Here is an 18,521-nt window from a genome sequence, read left to right as displayed (position 1 = left end):
TTTCTAGATGAGAGATCGAATTTATATCCATTCTGTCCCCAGAGGCCACAACTTTCTGTTAAAATCTCAATATTTGTGAGTAAAATAACACAGCTTCTACCCACTTCTTTTATTTGGAGATTAATTCCCTCAGCAGTCCCATTAGTGTTCAAGCAATGGCCGGTGGTGCCTAAGTATCTGTGGTCTTTAACCTCCATGCATGCCCTGGCATGTGCTTCGCAGGTGACGTTCTTAATGCCTTGGCTAATGTTTCTGGTCGTAAACACCCATCAACAGTTCAAGCGAAGCAGCTGAAGATGTGTCTACCCCTGATGCCTATAGTGCTTCACCTCGTAACTTCCCAGGTACTATCTTTTTTTTTTTTTTTTTTGGTGAGAGAAATCAGCCCTGAGCTAACATCCATGCTAATCCTCCTCTTTTTGCTGAGAAAGACTGGCTCTGAGCTAACATCTATTGCCAATCCTTCTCCTTTTTTCCTTCCCCAAAGCCCCAAAGATAGTTATATGTCATAGTTGCACAGCCTTCTAGTTGCTGTATGTGGGACGCGGCCTCAGCATGGCCGGAGAAGCGGTGCATCGGTGTGCGCCTGGGATCCGAACCTGGGCCGCCAGTAGCGGAGCACGTGCACTTAACCGCTAAGCCACCAGGCCGGCCCTCCCAGGTACTATCTTAATGGGAAAAAAATAATATAAATGAGACTCCCTTCTTTGTAAACTGAAGCTGAGAAACATCAAGTCAGACAAAATATTTTCATTCTTTTTCTTTTCTCGTACATTGCTTTCAGGATTTAATCTATGGAAACTCTCATCACACAGGTATTTCGACCTCAAGTTGTAACAGAAGAGTTCCTTTTCAGTTACGGAACTGTTCTTGTGAGTAACACTGAATTTTTCATGTTCTTAATAAAAATGTGACTGTCTCTACTGTTTGTGGAATTTGGTGTCAGAATGAGGTAATTTTAAAATCCTTGTGGTATTTATTTGTCTCCAGGGAAGTGACCTTTTTATATTTTTATCTGTTGACTGTAATAAAATTTGACATTTGGAGAAAAATACGTTCTCTCCTGATAATGTATTTTGTTCAGAGACATCCCCAACTAGGGTAAATAAGGCCATTGAAAACACTTTCATAGATTTTGGCATTAAGCTTCTTGAAAAAATTTAAAATAATAAAAGTAGTGAAAATGGAATGCTGGGACTATATTATTATCATTATTTACTTTGGCTCACATTGTCCAGTTATGTGCAGTATCTCTTTTTATGACGATATTTCTCTAAGTTAAACTAAATTTAACTTTTTCTTTAATTTAATTTTGATGAGATGAGTAGCAATGAAAAACAAATCATTGCACTATCTTTCACTTCAGTTTTTGCTCACACAAAAAAGTCCTTTTGTTCAGGTTGTGGCTCATGCATCATGTTATCTTTTCTCCTTGCCTAGAATAGTTACAGTATATATTATTGATAAGATGGGGAGCTATACAGAGGGAGAGCTAAGACATTCCTCACACAGCATCTCCAGTCATACTTTTTTTTTTTTTTTTTTTGAGGAAGATCAGCCCTCAGCTAACATCCAATGGCAATCCTCTTTTTCCTGAGGAAGACTGGCCCTGAGCTAACATCCGTGCCCATCTTCCTCTACTTTATATGTGATGCTGCCACAGCATAGCTTGATAAGCGGGGCGTCAGTGCACGCCGGGGATCCAAACCTGTGAACCCCGGGCTGCTGCAGTGGGGCATGCGCACTTAACCGCTACACCACCGGGCCGGCCCCTCCAGTCCTACTTTGATATTAATAATAAACACTGAACTCAGATTTTCAAAATGCTGTAGAGTTATCTAGTTAAAATGAAGTAAACATCTCAATTTTATTGTTAGTTTGGAATAAAAAAATGATTGTCACCTACAGGTGAGAATATAGTTTTCTAGAAGGTTCATCATAGGATGAAGTATCAAGTTTTGAAGTATGAATGTTGAGTGGAGGTCATGACTTTTTGTAAGAAGTGTGTTCAGGCAGTACAGTAGGGGTCCTTTTGTACTCAATTTCAAATCTTTATCATCCTGGTGCCTTGAATCTCAAATTCTACAAAGTACATAATTTTGGTTATACATTCATGAATTTGCAAATTATTAAAATTTCATTTATCACCTTCTTTAATTTGCTTTTAAGTACAAAATGGGTATCATTTTAGCATGACTGTAATTCTATATTTATAATTCCATTGCACTCCATAGTGGTACCTGAAAATAGTAATTTTGCCCTTGCAGCCCACCTTAGAATATTTTGGTACAGATTTGTTTGTTTGGGATAGGTATAATTGTTCTCTATTAGTTCTCTTACTTTTTTTTTTTCCATGTGTAGTACTTTTCTCTGCCTACATTAACACTTTGGGTTTTCTTTGAGTACACTTTGGGTTTTCAAGGAACTTCTCTCCAACATACAAGTCTGTATGGACTTTGAGGAATTACATGTATGTATTTTAGGGAGAACTCATCTGCTCCCTGTAATGCTATGTTCAGAAACGAGGAAGGAGGCCACACTAAGGATCTTCTCACCTCCTGGGAGTGGTGTACTCTTTGCGGATTAGGTGTTTTTTTGTAGGGTCTTCCTAATGTAGGCCCTTTTAGGGAATGGAAAATTACTTATCTGGTTCAAAGATAATTATGATATTGAAAACTCTTTAGCAGTTTTTCTCCTTGATAATCTCACTCAAGTAGAGGGAGTTCAGGCAAATAAAATGGAAGAGATCTTTTGGCTCTCTTCAGACTATTTTCCTAGTTTGAATCATGGCCAGTCCCAGAATTCTTTCATTATTTTTCTTACCCCATCTGTTATTTGGCCTTAGCTGTGTGTTCATCTTTCTTATACTCGGTGTTGATGACACTGATGAAATACTAGTAAAGGGAGAGAAGTATTGACTAAAATTAGGGAGTTAGATTTAGTTACCCACGCAGTTCTTATGCACGTTATCATGAACTAGCTAAGAGTTGGATGTTACTTCTATGAGTTGATTCATAATCTATCCAGAGATGCCAGAAATATTCCCGGAATCACAGTGCCGTACTGATGCCACGAGACACAGTCAACTCATCCAATATCCTACAACTCCTTAGAAATTCACAGTGCAGATCAGCACGTTACAGCCTCTTGAGTTTTCTGCTTTAAAAGAATTCTTTTTAATTTTGCTTAGGCAAAGGTTTCCTGAACTTGTTTGAGAAGTTTTGTTTGTTTGTTTGTTTTTAGGGGGTGGGGGGCTGCAGAGCTATAAATGTTCTGTAGAATAGCTTTGTGAAACTGCTCAGAACACAGTGCATCTTTTGTCCTGGTCGCATGAGGGAGCAGTCCGTTCATATGTATCTACTTAGTTCTGTGTTTTGAAAGCCTGATTGTTCTATCTGGAATAAATATTATTTTTAGTATTTTTCAAAATCTATCTGGTAGAGCAGCTAATGTTTTATGGCAGGCCTATTGTCCTTTTATATTTTAAAAATATGCCTTAATTTGAGATATTGAAGCTTGGTCCACTTTTAGTAGCTCTATCCAGTAGCAGCAAGCTGCTGCCAAGAACTTCTTGGGCTCCCGCTAACGCAGCTCTCCTGGAGCTGCTGGCCTGCCTTGGGTGGGTGTGGAGATAGCTGTCGGGGTTGGTGTGATCTCTACACGTTAGAAGGGTCCTGAAGGAGCAGGCTGGAGGGGGCGTTGGAATTGTGCTTCCTATTGTCTTCAGTTTTCATACTGGCACCAAGTTTAGCATGGTTTGCCTGTTTGATCTATAGACATCTTTTTTTTGGTGGAAAAATACAGGATACTTGTTATATATGGAGGTATGAGTATAGAAATTAACTTTTTGTAAACATTTTTTCCCAAGTAAAATGAAGTTTTGGTCCTCTTATATTTTAAAGAGGCTAGTGTTTGGAAACAATTTAGCAAGACACTTTTATTTTTATTTATTTATTTATTTATTTATTTATTTATTTATTTATTTATTTATTTATTTATTTATTTATTTATGTGAGATCAGCCCTGAGCTAACATCTGCCAATTCTCCTCTTTTTTCTGAGGAAGACTGGCCCTGGGCTAACATCCGTGCCCATCTTCCTCCACTTTATATGGGACGCTGCCACAGCATGGATTGCCAAGCAGTGCGTCAGTGCGCGCCCGGGATCCGAACCAGCGAACCCCGGGCCGCCACAGCGGAGCGCGCGCACTTAACCACTTGCACACCGGGCGGGCCCCAAGACACTTTTAAATCATTATTAAACTTACAGAGGGTCCAGGCAAAAGTGGAATACACAGCTGATAGTTGCTGTTTTCAGTTCTTTATTGGCAAAAGCAGTGTGTCATCATACCTGTTTCCCTTTCCAGTAAAAAAAAGTATCTAAGGATACTTTTAGCAGTAAAGCATCTGGGGAAATTGTGTCTTGATTACCAGAGTTCTTTTGAGCCTCCATTGAATTGGGCTGGGAAACAGGAAGTAATGACATTAAGGAAATATGTTCGGGAACTTATGATGTGTATTAACCTAATGTTCACTGTCTTTTTTGTGTCCTTTTGAAAATGCTCTCGATTAATGAGCTGAGAAAGAGGACTTTGTTGTGTTTGTTCTTAAATTCTAGCCTCATTAGTTTATAAAAGTGCAGCGGTTGTGTGGTGGTTACAGTTTTCTACAAAAAGGCATCACAATTCAAATTTTCAAATAAAAGAAATGAGAAAATTATCCTGGTAGATTTTCATGCAAGAATATAATTATAATCTTCATCATTAGTAAATCTTTACTCATACTGGGCATTGAGATAATTATTAAAAGACAAGACATAACTTCCTGCTCTCTGCAGATTTTTATTTTAAGTGAATATTAGTTGATAGATTTTGACTTTAATTGTGTGAATAAAGCAAAGAGAGTGCACTCTTATATATTTTTTTTTTTAAAAGATTTTATTTATTCAGCTTTTTCCCCCCAAAGCCCCAGTAGACAGTTGTATGTCATAGGTTCACATCCTTCTAGTTGCTGTACGCGGGACTCGGCCTCGCGTTGGACGGAGAAGTGGTGCCTCCGGGCGCTCCCGGGATCCGAACCCGGGCCGCCAGCATCAGAGCGCGCGCACTTAACCGCCAAGCCACAGAGCCGGCCCTATATTTTTAAAAATATGATACTATATTCTTATTCTGCCACACAAATGGTCTTATTATGAGTTGTTTTTTCATTTTTTTATGAACCGTGAATTCATATGCCCCATTTGCTCCAGGAGCTTATTCTCAGCTTCTTTGAAGTACTGAATGACATTGAAGAGCAGTGGCCTGCCCTCGAGGCTCACCTTTCCCTTTTTCCCTTTAGATGGGGCCATTTTCTGCCCCACACTCCTCCACCCAGTGAGCCTAGCTGTGGGGCAGGTGTCCATTCTCTTTGCTCCCATGCTAAAACTGCCACCTTTGAAGCCCGCACCATCAGAAGTTGGCCTGTGTTACCCTCTGTGCTGTGGTCATCTACAGATTTCTGGGTCAACACCCCTCATTCCTCTAAATCTTTTAACATTGGGCTCACTGTCAATCTGTCCATGCTGCTCCTGTCATCATTCTTGGAGAATCGGATATCCCTATGGAGGATCCTTCCAACACCTCAGCCCCTCAGCTCCTTGACCAGCTCTCTCCCCATGAGCTCGTCTCTTTCCCTCCCTCAGCTGCCTACACCTCTGACCTTATTATCAGCATCACATTGTCTGGCTACCACCCCTAATTTTCAGCTGGCTTCCTCTGCTCCTCATCTCCAGCAGCCCTTTGATTCCTCTGAGACTTAAATTGGTTTTATCATTTTCCACTCACCATCCCATCCTCCCATGGCCTGATGACTTCACTTTTCTCTTTACTCAGCTTAGAGTCCCTGATCCAGCCCCTATCACTGTGTCGCATACACCCATAACTCCCTTTCCTGTCTCTTCCTCCATTGTCCTCCTCTGGCAAACCCTAACCCTGGTTCAATTAAATTCTCCACCTACCCCACCCCTGCTTTGAATGGCTAAATATGGCTAGAGAAAAACACATTGAAAATAACTGGTCTCATTTTAAATTCATGACTGCTTATCTCAAGTGAGCCCTCTCTGTAGACTGGTACATCTAATTCATTTTCCTAATTTATATACCTTCACGCTCACCTAGATGACTATTCATACATTCCCTTTTCTCCTTGAATCTCTAATGCCTCCTACCCTGTCCTCACTCTCACCTGATTAATTCCTATTACACTGAGAATGAAGATGAAGAAATATATCAAAAGACATTAAAATTGGTAAATCAATGAAACATTCAGTAGGGATTGTTTTTAAAAATTAAAACAGCGTAAGTATAAGGAAGAAAATAAGTTAAAAGAAGTCCATAATTTTGCCATCTAGATAACCTTTTTTGACATTAAAAAAGAAAAATATTTAATACATGTCTATGGTTAGAAAATTCCAACAGTGCAGAAAAGCACACAATGAAAAGTGAAGGCACACCTCCCATGTCAGCGTTCCTGCTCCCCACGGGGAGCCTCTGCTAGTGGCTTCCTGAGATTTCTTCCTCGAAAATTTTTGTTCTGTATTTGTGTATTCACTATATATTCTTTTAAAAAATTTGCAGGAAAGATCATAGTATAAATACCATATTGTGCCTTCTTTCTTTACTTAGTAATCCACAGACGTTTAAGTAGATTTATTTAAGTCAAAAGACATCTTTCTCTGAACTTTTGTATTCAGCATCAAATCTGTATTTATTCAGCAAAAGTTAACATGCCCCCTTTGGGAATTTTGTGAAATTATTTCAATCACATTGTCATGAAAGCCTTACGTTGCCTCTTTTTATTATTTATTACATTATTTCTTTTTTAGTCTTTTTTGTTTGTTTAGTCATAGACTGAAAAAAAGAATTCAAGGTGCCCTGTTTTACAATTCACTTTTCAAAGAGCGTGTATCTAAGATTTTCTTTTATTTCAAAGGCAATATGATTTTATTTAAATTATAAAATACATGCTTACTTAAGAAAATGTAGGAAATTATAGTGAGATTTGAAGAAAAAATTACCTGTAACTCCACTATTCTCAGAGACACCCATGGTTAACATATTGTTGTTTACTTATAGTTTTCAATTCATATATATGCATTTGTGTGTAGAAAAACTATATATGTATAACATGTATATGACTTATACTGGTACGTATGGTTGAGACTATGCTGTATTAATATAGGTTTGTATTCTGTTTCTTTTTTCCACTTCACATTGTATCATAAGTACTTTCCCATATGTTTAAAAATTTCTTTTTTTTCCACATTTTAATGGCTACATACTGTCCTATTTGTATGAACTGTATACAGTTTGATATCATGTCTGTAAAGTTCCAAAATGCCCAAATAAACAATAGACTATTTAGGGACACACGTATATGTGGTAAAACTATTAAAAAATGGCAAGGAAATGATACTAGTTATCTCTGGAGGAATGATAGGCAGGTGGGATGGGGGAAGCTCATGCAAGGAATTGGGAATGTCTTAGTTCTTACTCAGATGGTGGATTTAAGGGTTTTCTTTATTCTTTATAACATAAAATCTATACATATGTTCTTTTGTGTATTTTATATATAGTCTTTTATATTTACCAAAAATTTTAGGAAAAACCATTGGACCACAGTAGACCCATTTTCCACTCCAAGCTAATTGCTTAATTATTTTTTTATTGCAGGGTCATCTTATGTTTTATTTGCTATTTAATATCATATACGAAATAATATATATGCATTATTTTGTGAGCTAGGGGCCAGAACTCAGGTGCAGTGTCTCCGCACATCACTAACACGAGCGCTCTGCCCCTTATAGCCATGGCGCTGATTGTTTCATTCAGATCGTGTTCACGGGGCACCCCCTCTGTCTGGAGCATTCGGCTCAGAACTGGGAAGCTCGCCCAGGATGCTCATAGCTGAGCTGCTCAGGCCTGCCTCAAAAACAGTATTGGAGGTCATTCTACAAGAAGGCATGGGCATGGTGTGTGGGGGCACAGATAAGGGAGTTGGGGTTGGGGTAGGAAGTATCTAGGAGGGACTAAGAACAGTGGTGAAATTTGAAGACCAGCCTTAAACTGGTGAGGACTATTTCACCTGATTAGGTGCCGTCCGCACTAACTTCCAAGGCAGTGAGTGAGTGAGTGAGTGTGGCATATTGGAAATGGTTATGTAACAATTGGATTATCCTCACTTTTGTATGTTGATCTTTCTGTGCTTATATTACTATTGAATTTATTCCAACATTAAATCTCATTGATAGTGATTTGTGTCTTTAAAAGTGATTATAGTTTATAATACATATACTATTTCATATGAGCATATTTTAAAACTATGATTATAGTATTCATAATATGTTTATAGTATTTAATGCCTTCCATGAGTTATTCCATTAAGGACAATAGGTGCAGTTTTGGGCAAAATGTTATCTATATTTTATTTCAGAGTTATTTTGAAATCTCCATTTATTAACATTTTTATTTTTTACAGAGTCATATTAAATCGATAGACTCAGGAGAAACTAACATAGATGGAGCCATAGGTGAGTAGACCATGGGACATTTTATATCTTTGTTTGAGGTTCTTTGATGTTGTGATTTTGAACATATAAATAAATACCTATAGTAATTAACTGTATTCCTAGGACCAATGGCATCGGAAGAATTTATCAAGATCACGTTGTCGGCTTTTGAAGCAATAATACAGTATCCTGTTTTATTGAAAGACTATTGCTCTACGGTCAGTCCTGGTAGCTTTTGAAGAAGATACCTTTTTGTTTACTTGTTAATTCTGTATATAAAGAGACTTAGTTCACATGTACTTGGCTCATGTATGTTCCTCACATGAGATAACCATTCAGAAAAGCTGCCACATAGGGCCGGCCCCGTGGCTTACTGGTTAAGTGCGCGTGCTCCGCTACTGGCGGCCCGGGTTCGGATCCCGGGCGTGCACCGACGCACCGCTTCTCCAGCCATGCTGAGGCCGTGTCCCACATACAGCAACTAGAAGGATGTGCAACTATGACATACAACTATTTACTGGGGCTTTGGGGGGAAAATAAAAAAAAAAAAAAGAAAAGCTGCCACCTTGATAGGATGAACATAGGAAATCCCCTCCTTCCTTGTTGACTTTTTGGGATTTTTCTTTGCTCATTGTTCTCTTTCCCTTCTGGTCCACACCTTACCCCCAGCTTGCTCCTTCTTACTTCTTGCCTGATTATTTGTTGTAACCAATAGCACAGACTCTTAGAGCAGAGTTTCTCAACCTTAGCATTGTGGGCATTTGGGGATGGACAGTTCCTTGTTGTGGGGGTTGTCTTGGGCATTGTAGGATGTTTAGCAGCATCCCTGGCCTCTACCCACTAGATGTGGGTAGCACCCACTCCTTCCCCACTCAGTTGTGACAACCAAAAAGGTCTCTACACATTGCCAGCTGTCTTCTGGGCAGCGAAATTGCCCCCATTTCAGAACCTCTGCCTTGGAGTGATCCTTACAAGAGCTGAGTGAGACTTTGAGGAGGGAGGAAAGGCTTTGTGACTATGTTCTGATCAGCAGAAAGCTCTCAAGAAAAGGAGCCAGGTAAGACGAGAACTATAACAGTCCTTTTCATATTCTCTCTCGTGGTTCTAGAGGTTGACTGAGCTCAGCAAGGCAGTTCTCCCTCAGGGTCTTTCAAGTGGTTCCAGTCTTGTGGTGCCTGGACTGGAATCATGTGAACGCTCAGTCACTCACTTGTCTGCCTCCAGCTGGGACTTCTCCGGCTTCTCTCTCCATCTCTATTTAGTCTCTCCAGCAGAGTGACTTCAGGGTGGCCTGACTGCCTACCTGGCAGCTCAGGACTCTAAAGACATGTCTCAGGAGAGAGCAGGTAATTATTTTTTGAAGGTAGGAAATTTCTACCAACTCTTGATGGCTGTTTTCTTTCCTTTCTTTCTTTTTTCTTTTTTTGCTCTTCTTGTTTTATTGTAAAATATAAAATACAGAAAAGTGCATTAAAATGTGTGTAGTTTAACAAATAGTAAAGCAAGAGCTCGAGAAATCACCACTCAGTTAAAAATAAATAGAACATCACCACAGCCTTGAAGTCCCCTCAACTCTTTCCTTCCTGGAGAGAAGACCACTAACCTGACTTTCAGGACAGTAGTCATTCTCGTGCATTCCTTTGTAGGCCTACATATGCATTCCTAAGTAATATAGATTGGTTTTGCCTGCTTTTGCACTTTGTGCAATATGACATGTATTCATTTGTGACTTGCTTTTGTTACTCAGTGTTTGTAAGACATCCATGTTGTTACGTATCTTTATGGTTTAAATTTTCATCAGTGTGTAGTATACCATCGTAAAAATCTGAGTATGTGGGGCTGACCCGGTGGCATAGTGGTTAAGTTCGTGTGCTATGCTTTGGTGGCCCGGGGTGCACAGGTTTGGATCCCAGGCGTGGACCTACGCACTGCGCATCAAGCCATGCTGTGGCGGCATCCCATATACAAAAGAGAGGAAGATGGGCACAGCTGTCAGCTCAGGGCTAAGAGGAAGACTAGCAACGGATGTTAGCTGAGAGCTGATCTTCCTCACCAAAAAAAAAAAAAAAATCTGAATATGTGAATATATCACAATTTACTTATTTATGCTTAATAGATATTAGGTTGCTTCTAGTTTTTGGAATTTACAAACAATATTGCTATGGATATTCTCATTTATGTGTTCTGCTCCACATAAGCATGCATTGTTTCTAGGGTACATGCTTAGGAATGGAATTAGTGGTTATAGGATATATGCAAACTCATTTTGTCTAGAAAATGCCATAGTGTTTTCCAAAGAGGTGGTACCAGTTTACATTCACACCAGCAATGCAGTATCTGATCTCCTCATCCTTCCCAACTCTTGTTATTTCAGACTTTTAATGAATGGGTATGTGGTGATTTTTCACCATAGTTTTAAATTGTATGATCGATACTGCTGTTCAGGCCGCTTAGTTTTTCAAATGTTTGTTGGCCACTTGGGAATACTCTCTTAGATGGTACTTGTTCAGGTCTTTCTATGATTTTGATTTTTTTCTCTAGTTTTTCAGATTTATTAGCGTAAGAAGTTCATAATTTTTTTTTGCCATATTTTCTTACTGTTTGTATAATCTAATAATATCTCCTTTTAAAATTTTTGCTATTTATGTTGTTCCTTCTTTATCTTTTCTTGAGCAATCTAACCAGAGGTTTGTTAGTTTTACTAACTTTGTCAAAGAACCTGTCAGTGTTCAGTTTTGCTAATCTCCTCTATGGTATGTTTCTTTTCTGTTTCATTAATTTCTGCTCTAATCCTTGTTTCCTTTCTTCTTTCTTTGGATTTATTTTGCATTTTTCTCTAACTTTTTGTGGTAAATATTTAGTTTGTTGATTTTCCTTATTTCTTCCTTTCTAATATATGTGTTTAAGATTATATGTCCTTTTAAGTACTGCATTAGCTGCATCCCACAAGTTTGGGTATGTAGCATTTTTGTTATCTTTCAGTTAAAAGACTTGCTTTGATTCATGGGTTATTAAGATATATACTTAAGTTTTCAAACATATAGATACTTCTTAGCTATTTTTATATAGTTGCTTTGTAGCATTGAAGTTAGAGAAATACTCTGTAATTTCAGTCTTGAAATTTATTGACTTGCGTCATTAGCCCGTTATAAGATTATTTTTTTGTAGCTGTTCTGTATGCATTTGAAAGGAATATGCATTTTGCAGCTCTTAGATGTAGTATTCAATAGATGTCTGTTAGGTCAACTTTCTTTGTCATCTGCTTCAAATCTTTCCTATCCTTACTAACTTTTGTGTGGTTTTTCTATAAATTACTGAGAGAGGTGTGTATACAGTCAGCCCTCCGTATCTGCGGGTTCCATATCCACAAATTCAACCAACCACTGATCAAAAGGCCTACGATGATTGCATCTGTAGTGAACATGTACACACTTTTTTTCTTGTTACTCTTCCCTGAACAATACAGTATAACAATAATTTACATAGCATTTACATTGTATTAGGTATTATAAGTAATCTAGAGATGATTTAAAGTATACAGGAGGATGTGTAAGTTATATGCAAATACTATGCCATTTTATATATGGAACTTGCGCATCTGTGGACTTTGGTATTTACGGTGGGAGGAGGAGGTGCTCCTGGAACAATCCCCCATAGATACCAAGGGACGACTAAATCTCCCTTAAGGCTATTATGAATTTGTTTATTTTTTCTTGTGTAGTTCTGTCAGTTTTTGTTCTATGTATTTTGAAGCCATGTTATTAGGTGCATGCAAATTAAAAATTATTATGTCGTTTTACAAAATTGACCTTTTTTATCATTGTAAAGTGGCCTTTGTTTCTAGTGACACTTTTTGCCTTATGGTCTTTTTTGTCCCATTTTAATACAATCACACATGCTTTCTATTGCTTAATATTTGCCTGATATATCTTCTTTCCTTCTTTTCCTTCCAACAGCTCTTGATCCTTATATTTTAGATCTATGTCATGTAAATATCATATAGTATTTAAAAAAATCTAATTTGACCAATATTTAACTTTTCACTGGAGTATTTACTCCATTTACATTTACTGTAATTGTTAGTATATTTGGATTCATTCTACCATCTTCTTTCAAACTTTGTTATACATATTTTGCTTCCCACCTCCACTTTCTTTTTTTCTATAAAATAAATTTTTTTTGCATTAATTTTTTTCTCTGTGTGAGGTTGGTATTTAGATACTCTCTCTATATTTTTTTTACTGCTTACCCTAAAATTTACTTACTTACTTATTAAAAGCTGAACTTAAAAAGAAACGATCTTATATAGATCTTAGCCAACTTAACTCCATTTAGTTTTGTCATGGTATATATGTTATTTTTGCCTGATATTTTAAAGTTTGGCTTGTTTCTTTTTTAAACTCTTTTATTATTGAATAATAAAATGATACTCATTATTACTGCTATAACATAATGTTCATTATCTTTGCCCACATATTTACTACTTTTTTTGTTTTTCTTTCTTTCTTAGGTCTCACTTCTTCCATCTGACTTCACTTATTTCTGACTAAAGTACAAACTTCACAGTTTTCCTTAGCTTGAGTGTGCTGGTGGCAAACTCTTTGATTAAAGTCGTTGTTTCTTGAGGGAGATTTTTGCTGAGTGTTAAACTCTAGATTGGCAGTTACTTTTGTTATTATTTAGTACTGTAAAGATATTGTTTCATTATCTTATGTTCTGAATTGTTGCTATTGAGAGGTTAGTTGATAGTCTGTTTTTCCTGTGAAGATAATCTGTTTCTTTGTCCCATATCCCCTTTTAAGACTGTTTTTGAGGGGGAAAGGAGAAGGTCTTTGGTTTTCTCCAGACTTACTATGTTGTGACTAAATGTGAACTTCCTTTTATTTATTCAGCTTAGGATTTTCTGTGTGTCTTAAATCTGTGGATTGTCCTTCTTCATCAGTTCTGGAAAGTTCCTAGCCATCATCTCTGCTTATTCTCGCTTTCCTTTCCTTCAGCAATTCAGATCACATGTACATTAAACTTTCTCACTGTATTTTTTATACTTACTATCTTTCTGTATATTCCATCTTTTTCTCTCTCAGTGCTATATTCTGGATAATTGTTTGGTCTATTTCTGTCTTCTATATCCAGTCTAGTGCCAAATATAGCCATTGAGTTTTTAATTTTGGTTATTTTTTATATATTGAAGTTCTGTTATCACTAGAAATTCTGCTTGTCTGTTTTTTTGAATCTACTGTATTGCTTTTTAAATTTTATGTTCCCTATAGATATCTTCCAGTTTGTGATTTATTTATTCACGTTTGTTAGATATAGTTGTTTTACACTATATATGATAATTCCAAAACCAGAAGACTGTGATATCATGTGATGTGGTGTCTGTTATATCTTATTCATGCCCAGCTCATCTTGTTTTCTTGGAAGAGACCTTATTCACATTTATTGCTGGTTGGTTGTTGTCCTTGAAATCTGTTTGTGGGCATTCCTGAAGCCTAGTGTGGATATTCCCTCCTCCTAGAGGCTTCCTGTTTGTTTTGGGGTCCTGCCAGTCAGGGCTACCTCAGACCAAGGTCATTTGTATGCAGCGTGCATATCCCTGAGGCTATAGGTCTGCAATCATAATTTCCCACGGCACCCTTCTCAGCAGTTTCCAGGAGTGTGAATGCGTGTGGAGGGGTTGGTGATTGGATCTGGGTTTCCCTTACTCTGAGAGTGTAGACCCTCTCCTCAGTGCCTAGCTCAGTGTGGGAGACTCACAAGACTCCATATACTGGGAAGACCTCGACTCAGACCTCGGTTTCTTTGGCCCCTGAGGCTCCCAGTGGAGCCTTGTGTTTGTGTTATTGGTAAATGAATCAGGGTACAATCAGTTCCATGCTCATATGTTCTACTCAACTCTCTAGTCAAGGCTTTCATTCAGAAATTGGTCTGAGAGTTCCCCCAATGGCTTTTTAGATCTTAAATATTTTTAAGGTTTTGTTTTTTTATATTTTATGTGGCATTTTTCATTGTTTTCAGTGAGAGAGTTAATCCAGATAACCATACCCACCAATGCCAGAAACCTCGTTTGTTATGGTCACTTTCTTAGTAGTGATTTCTCAGTCTACCACTGAGATATTACTTGCTTGAGTGTTGCATATTGATTCTTTTCCCTAATGAACAATAGCCCCATGGCTAATTTGTTAAGATTCAGCATTTACAAATAGCTATACTTACATTTAAATAGACAGTTAATTAGTTTATTTTCATTGAAACTGCAGACTGTATTGTGATAGAAAAGGTATCATTGCAACTTACGGGCTTTATAAAAAATATTTTTTAGTGCTGTAACTCATGGGAAATCCTCTAATTACCTCTTCTTAAGCATGACTGGAATACACGAAATTGAACATCCAGGACCCCAAGGAGCATAACATTGTTCGAAATGTTAGCACAACCTATGTCCAAGGCTACTGATCAATACTTTATTATATGGAAGTAGCTAAATGCATTTAATTCTTGCTGAGTGCAAGTGCTTACCTCAGATTTTTCCTAGAGTTTTGACTATTTGGAGCCTCAGAGTTGGAAATCGTCAGTGTGGCCTATGGAGCACTCAGAAATATCACAATGATTTGGTTTATACAGAGAGTTTGGTCCCATTCATGTTGATTTCAAAAAAAAAAAAAAAAAGAAAAAATGTTTTTAATAGCAAAGGGGAAAATAAAGGTGGTTTCTTTATTAGAAATTTCTGGCAATAATATACATAATTTGCCTAAAATATATTTCTATTTCTTTAACTTAAAAAATAAGCTAAGTAGGGGCTGGCCCAGTGGTACAAGCGGTTAAGTGCATGCACTCCGCTTCGGCAGCCTGGGGTTCGCAGGTTCGGATCCTGGGTGTGCACCAACACACCGCTTGTCAAGCCATGCTGTGGCGGCATCTCATATAAAGTAGAGGAAGATGGGCATGGATGTTAGCTCAGGGCCAATCTTCCTCAGCAAAAAAAAAGGAAGATTGGCACTGGATGTTAGCTCAGCGCTGATCTTCCTCACCAAAAAAAAAAAAAAAAAAGCTAAACCATAATACCTTTTTTCATGAAAAGCCTGTCCTTTTGTAAGTTTTTAAACTAAAAGCTGGAGGCTAATAAATATTGAGTAATTTAACTTTAATTAAACCAAATTTTTGAGTTAATGCTAAGACTTGGTGAGGATTAGAGCAAATAGAACTCTCAGAAACTGCTAGTGGGAGTGTAGATTGGTACGGCTGCTTTGGAAAACTGTTTGGCAATAGCTGCTGAAGCTGAACATATGTATATACCATGTCTCAGCAGTTTCACCTCTAAATACACATTTAGTAGAAATGTGAACATATGTTTACCAAAATACATACACAAGGATGCTCATAGCCCCAAACTAGAAACTATCCAAATGCCTGTCAACAGTCTTATGGACATAAATTATGGCTTAGTTGTATGGAATACTATGCAGCAAAGAAAATGAATGATCTACAGTTAGGCTTAACGTGTGTGTAAATCTCACAAAGGTAATACTGAAGCAAAGATAGCAAATACAAAATATCATGATCCATTTGCATAAAGTTTTTAAAAACAGACAGAACTAATCTATTACAAGTCTGGATAATGGTCACTCTTGGGGCAGGTGTGACTGGAAGAGGCTACAAGGAGGCTTTGTAATGTGCTCGTAATGTATTTTTTTAATCTGGGTGCTAGTTACATGAGCGTGTTCATATTATGAAAGTTATACCTAGGATTGACACGTCTTTGTGTATGTATGTTGTATTTAATTAAAATGTTTACATAAGTATGAAAATATTTTTTCATAAATAAGAAGGGATGTTTAGTACTTGGTACATGTAAGCCTTTCTTTTTTTTGTGAAGTTAATGAATATGAATTAGTATATCTCTCTCTCTATCTATCAATCATGGAAAACTTGTATTCTGTATTAGTTTCCTACAGCTGCTGTAACAAATTACCAGAAATTTAGTGGCTTAAAACAACACAAATTTATTATCTTACAGTTCTGCAGGTCAGAAGTACAAAGTGGGTCTTGGAGGCTAAAATCAAGATGTCAGTATACCTGTGTTCCTTTGGAGGCTTAAGGGAAGAATCTGTTTCTTTGCCTTTCCAGCTTCTAGGGGCCGCCCTTTCCATCTTCAAAGCTTCAACGTAGCATCATCAATCTCTTTCTCTGACCTTTGCTGTTGTTGTCACATATCTTTCTGTGGCTCTGACCTTCCTGTCTCCCTTTTATAAGGACCCTTGTTATTACATTGGGCCCACCTGTATAATCTGGGATAAACACCTCATCTCAAGATCCTTAACTTATTCACATCTGCAAAGTCCCTTTTGCCGTATAAGGTCACAAATCACTGGGTTCCAGGGATCAGGCTGTGGACGTCTTTCTGTCTACCATCATTCTGTCTGCCACAGATTCCTATTTTTATCAATGGCTTCATCACTAGAGTTATGTTGGTGCACCAATTATACCAGATTTGGCCAACATAAACCCTTTCACATTGGCTCTGTGTCCTTGTGACATATCCCATCATTGTTTTAGTAGTTCTTCACTTTCTGGCATAACAAGATATTCTTGCCTCAGTTTGTAACTTCCCTGTCCAGCCCTGGAATCAGTCATTTTTCTGAGGATCCCTAGTTCCCTTTTGTCGGAAGTGGTGTTAGAGACCAAGATCAGGCACTAGGTGTGCTCCTGTCTCCTGGTTGTCTTAGGTTCTAGGCTCTTCTAAGAAATAGAGCTAGGAAATATATACGTGTATATACACATATGGTACACTCATATGCATACTTACGTATCCCTGCATGTACACACAATGTACATATTTTGAAATCATGAGTTCACACTGATATTTCAAATCCAATCTATCCCCACATCGTTCTTTCTGGCCTTCCCCTGTTCCATATTTGTAGGTCCCTTCTTCCTTTGTAAAAATTCTGGCTTCCAACATCAGCACATTTTCTCATTTGCTTAATCCTATAGTACATCTGAAATTGTTGCAGAATTACTTCACCCAAACCAATACAAAAACAAACCTAATGAAATCAGGATTTGTTTGCAGAATTCACCCTTCACCTCTGCCTCCCAGATGTCCCCCAAGCAAGACTGAGGAGGTATCATCAATACTGTGTTCATAAGGCACATGTATTAGTCTTTCTCCTCCCCTTTTAGTGTGGTTGTAATAGTCATTTGAAGTACAATTGATTTGTTTCAAATTGCTTTCAATTTTAGCTTTCCTTTTTCCCCTTTCTATCCTTTTTGATTTTAATTTTTTGAATATGTAGAACGTTAACATGCTTGCAAAAGTCAAAACTATAGAAAAAAGATGTATTCAGAGCATTGTCACTCCCGTCCCCTGGATATATATCCCTTCCACTCCATCACCACTCCATCATACCCTCCCTACTCTTATAGATAACCAACTTCATTGGTTTTTGCTTTATCCTTCTAATGTTTCTTTTTCTGAAGAGAATATGTTTTCTTGTTTCTCTTTCTTTCTTATACAAAAGGTAACATACTACATTTTCTCTTTTCACTTTGCTTTTTCATTTAATAATGAATACTGAAAATTACTTGATATCAGTTCTTAGAGATCTTCTTTATTCTTTATTAGAGCAGTATAGTACTCCATTGTGTGTATATACCATAGGGTATTCAATTAATCTCCTATGTTTGGACATTTAGGTAGTTTCTAATATTTTGCAATTACAAACAATAGATAACCTTGTGCATATGCAATTTCCTATTGTTGGAGGTATTTCTTCATGGCAAATTCCTAGAAGGGTGATTGTGGGATCAAAGGGCAAATGCATATGTAGTTTTGTTAGATCCTGCTGGGGTCCTTTACATAAGGGTCTACCATTTTGCATTCCTACCAGCAGTATATGAGAGTGCCTGTTTCTCCACAAAATTTTGAAATTATGCCAATCCCATGTGGCCTTTGGAATTCCCTAACATCTTTTTAGG

General features: G+C 37.6%; 1 protein-coding gene across 4 annotated transcripts in view; it reads left to right on the top strand.

Annotated features, from left to right (window-relative positions):
• The window catches only part of ULK4 (unc-51 like kinase 4), a 533,886-nt gene that overhangs the window by 170,318 nt on the left and 345,047 nt on the right, over positions 1-18,521 (top strand). For all 4 annotated transcript variants that reach the window (XM_087430781.1, XM_087430782.1, XM_004419552.3 and 1 more), the window contains exons 24-27: positions 223-344; positions 816-872; positions 8,513-8,564; positions 8,667-8,761. In XM_087430781.1, coding sequence (XP_087286907.1) covers positions 223-344; positions 816-872; positions 8,513-8,564; positions 8,667-8,761 — 326 coding nt within the window. The remainder of the gene's footprint in view (positions 1-222; positions 345-815; positions 873-8,512; positions 8,565-8,666; positions 8,762-18,521) is intronic.

This window comes from Ceratotherium simum, chromosome 5 (assembly GCF_057802395.1).
Source record: "Ceratotherium simum simum isolate JZ-2026a chromosome 5, ASM5780239v1, whole genome shotgun sequence".
In the NCBI taxonomy this organism is placed as follows: Eukaryota; Metazoa; Chordata; class Mammalia; order Perissodactyla; family Rhinocerotidae; genus Ceratotherium; species Ceratotherium simum.
This window is presented reverse-complemented; position numbering and strand designations above follow the sequence as displayed.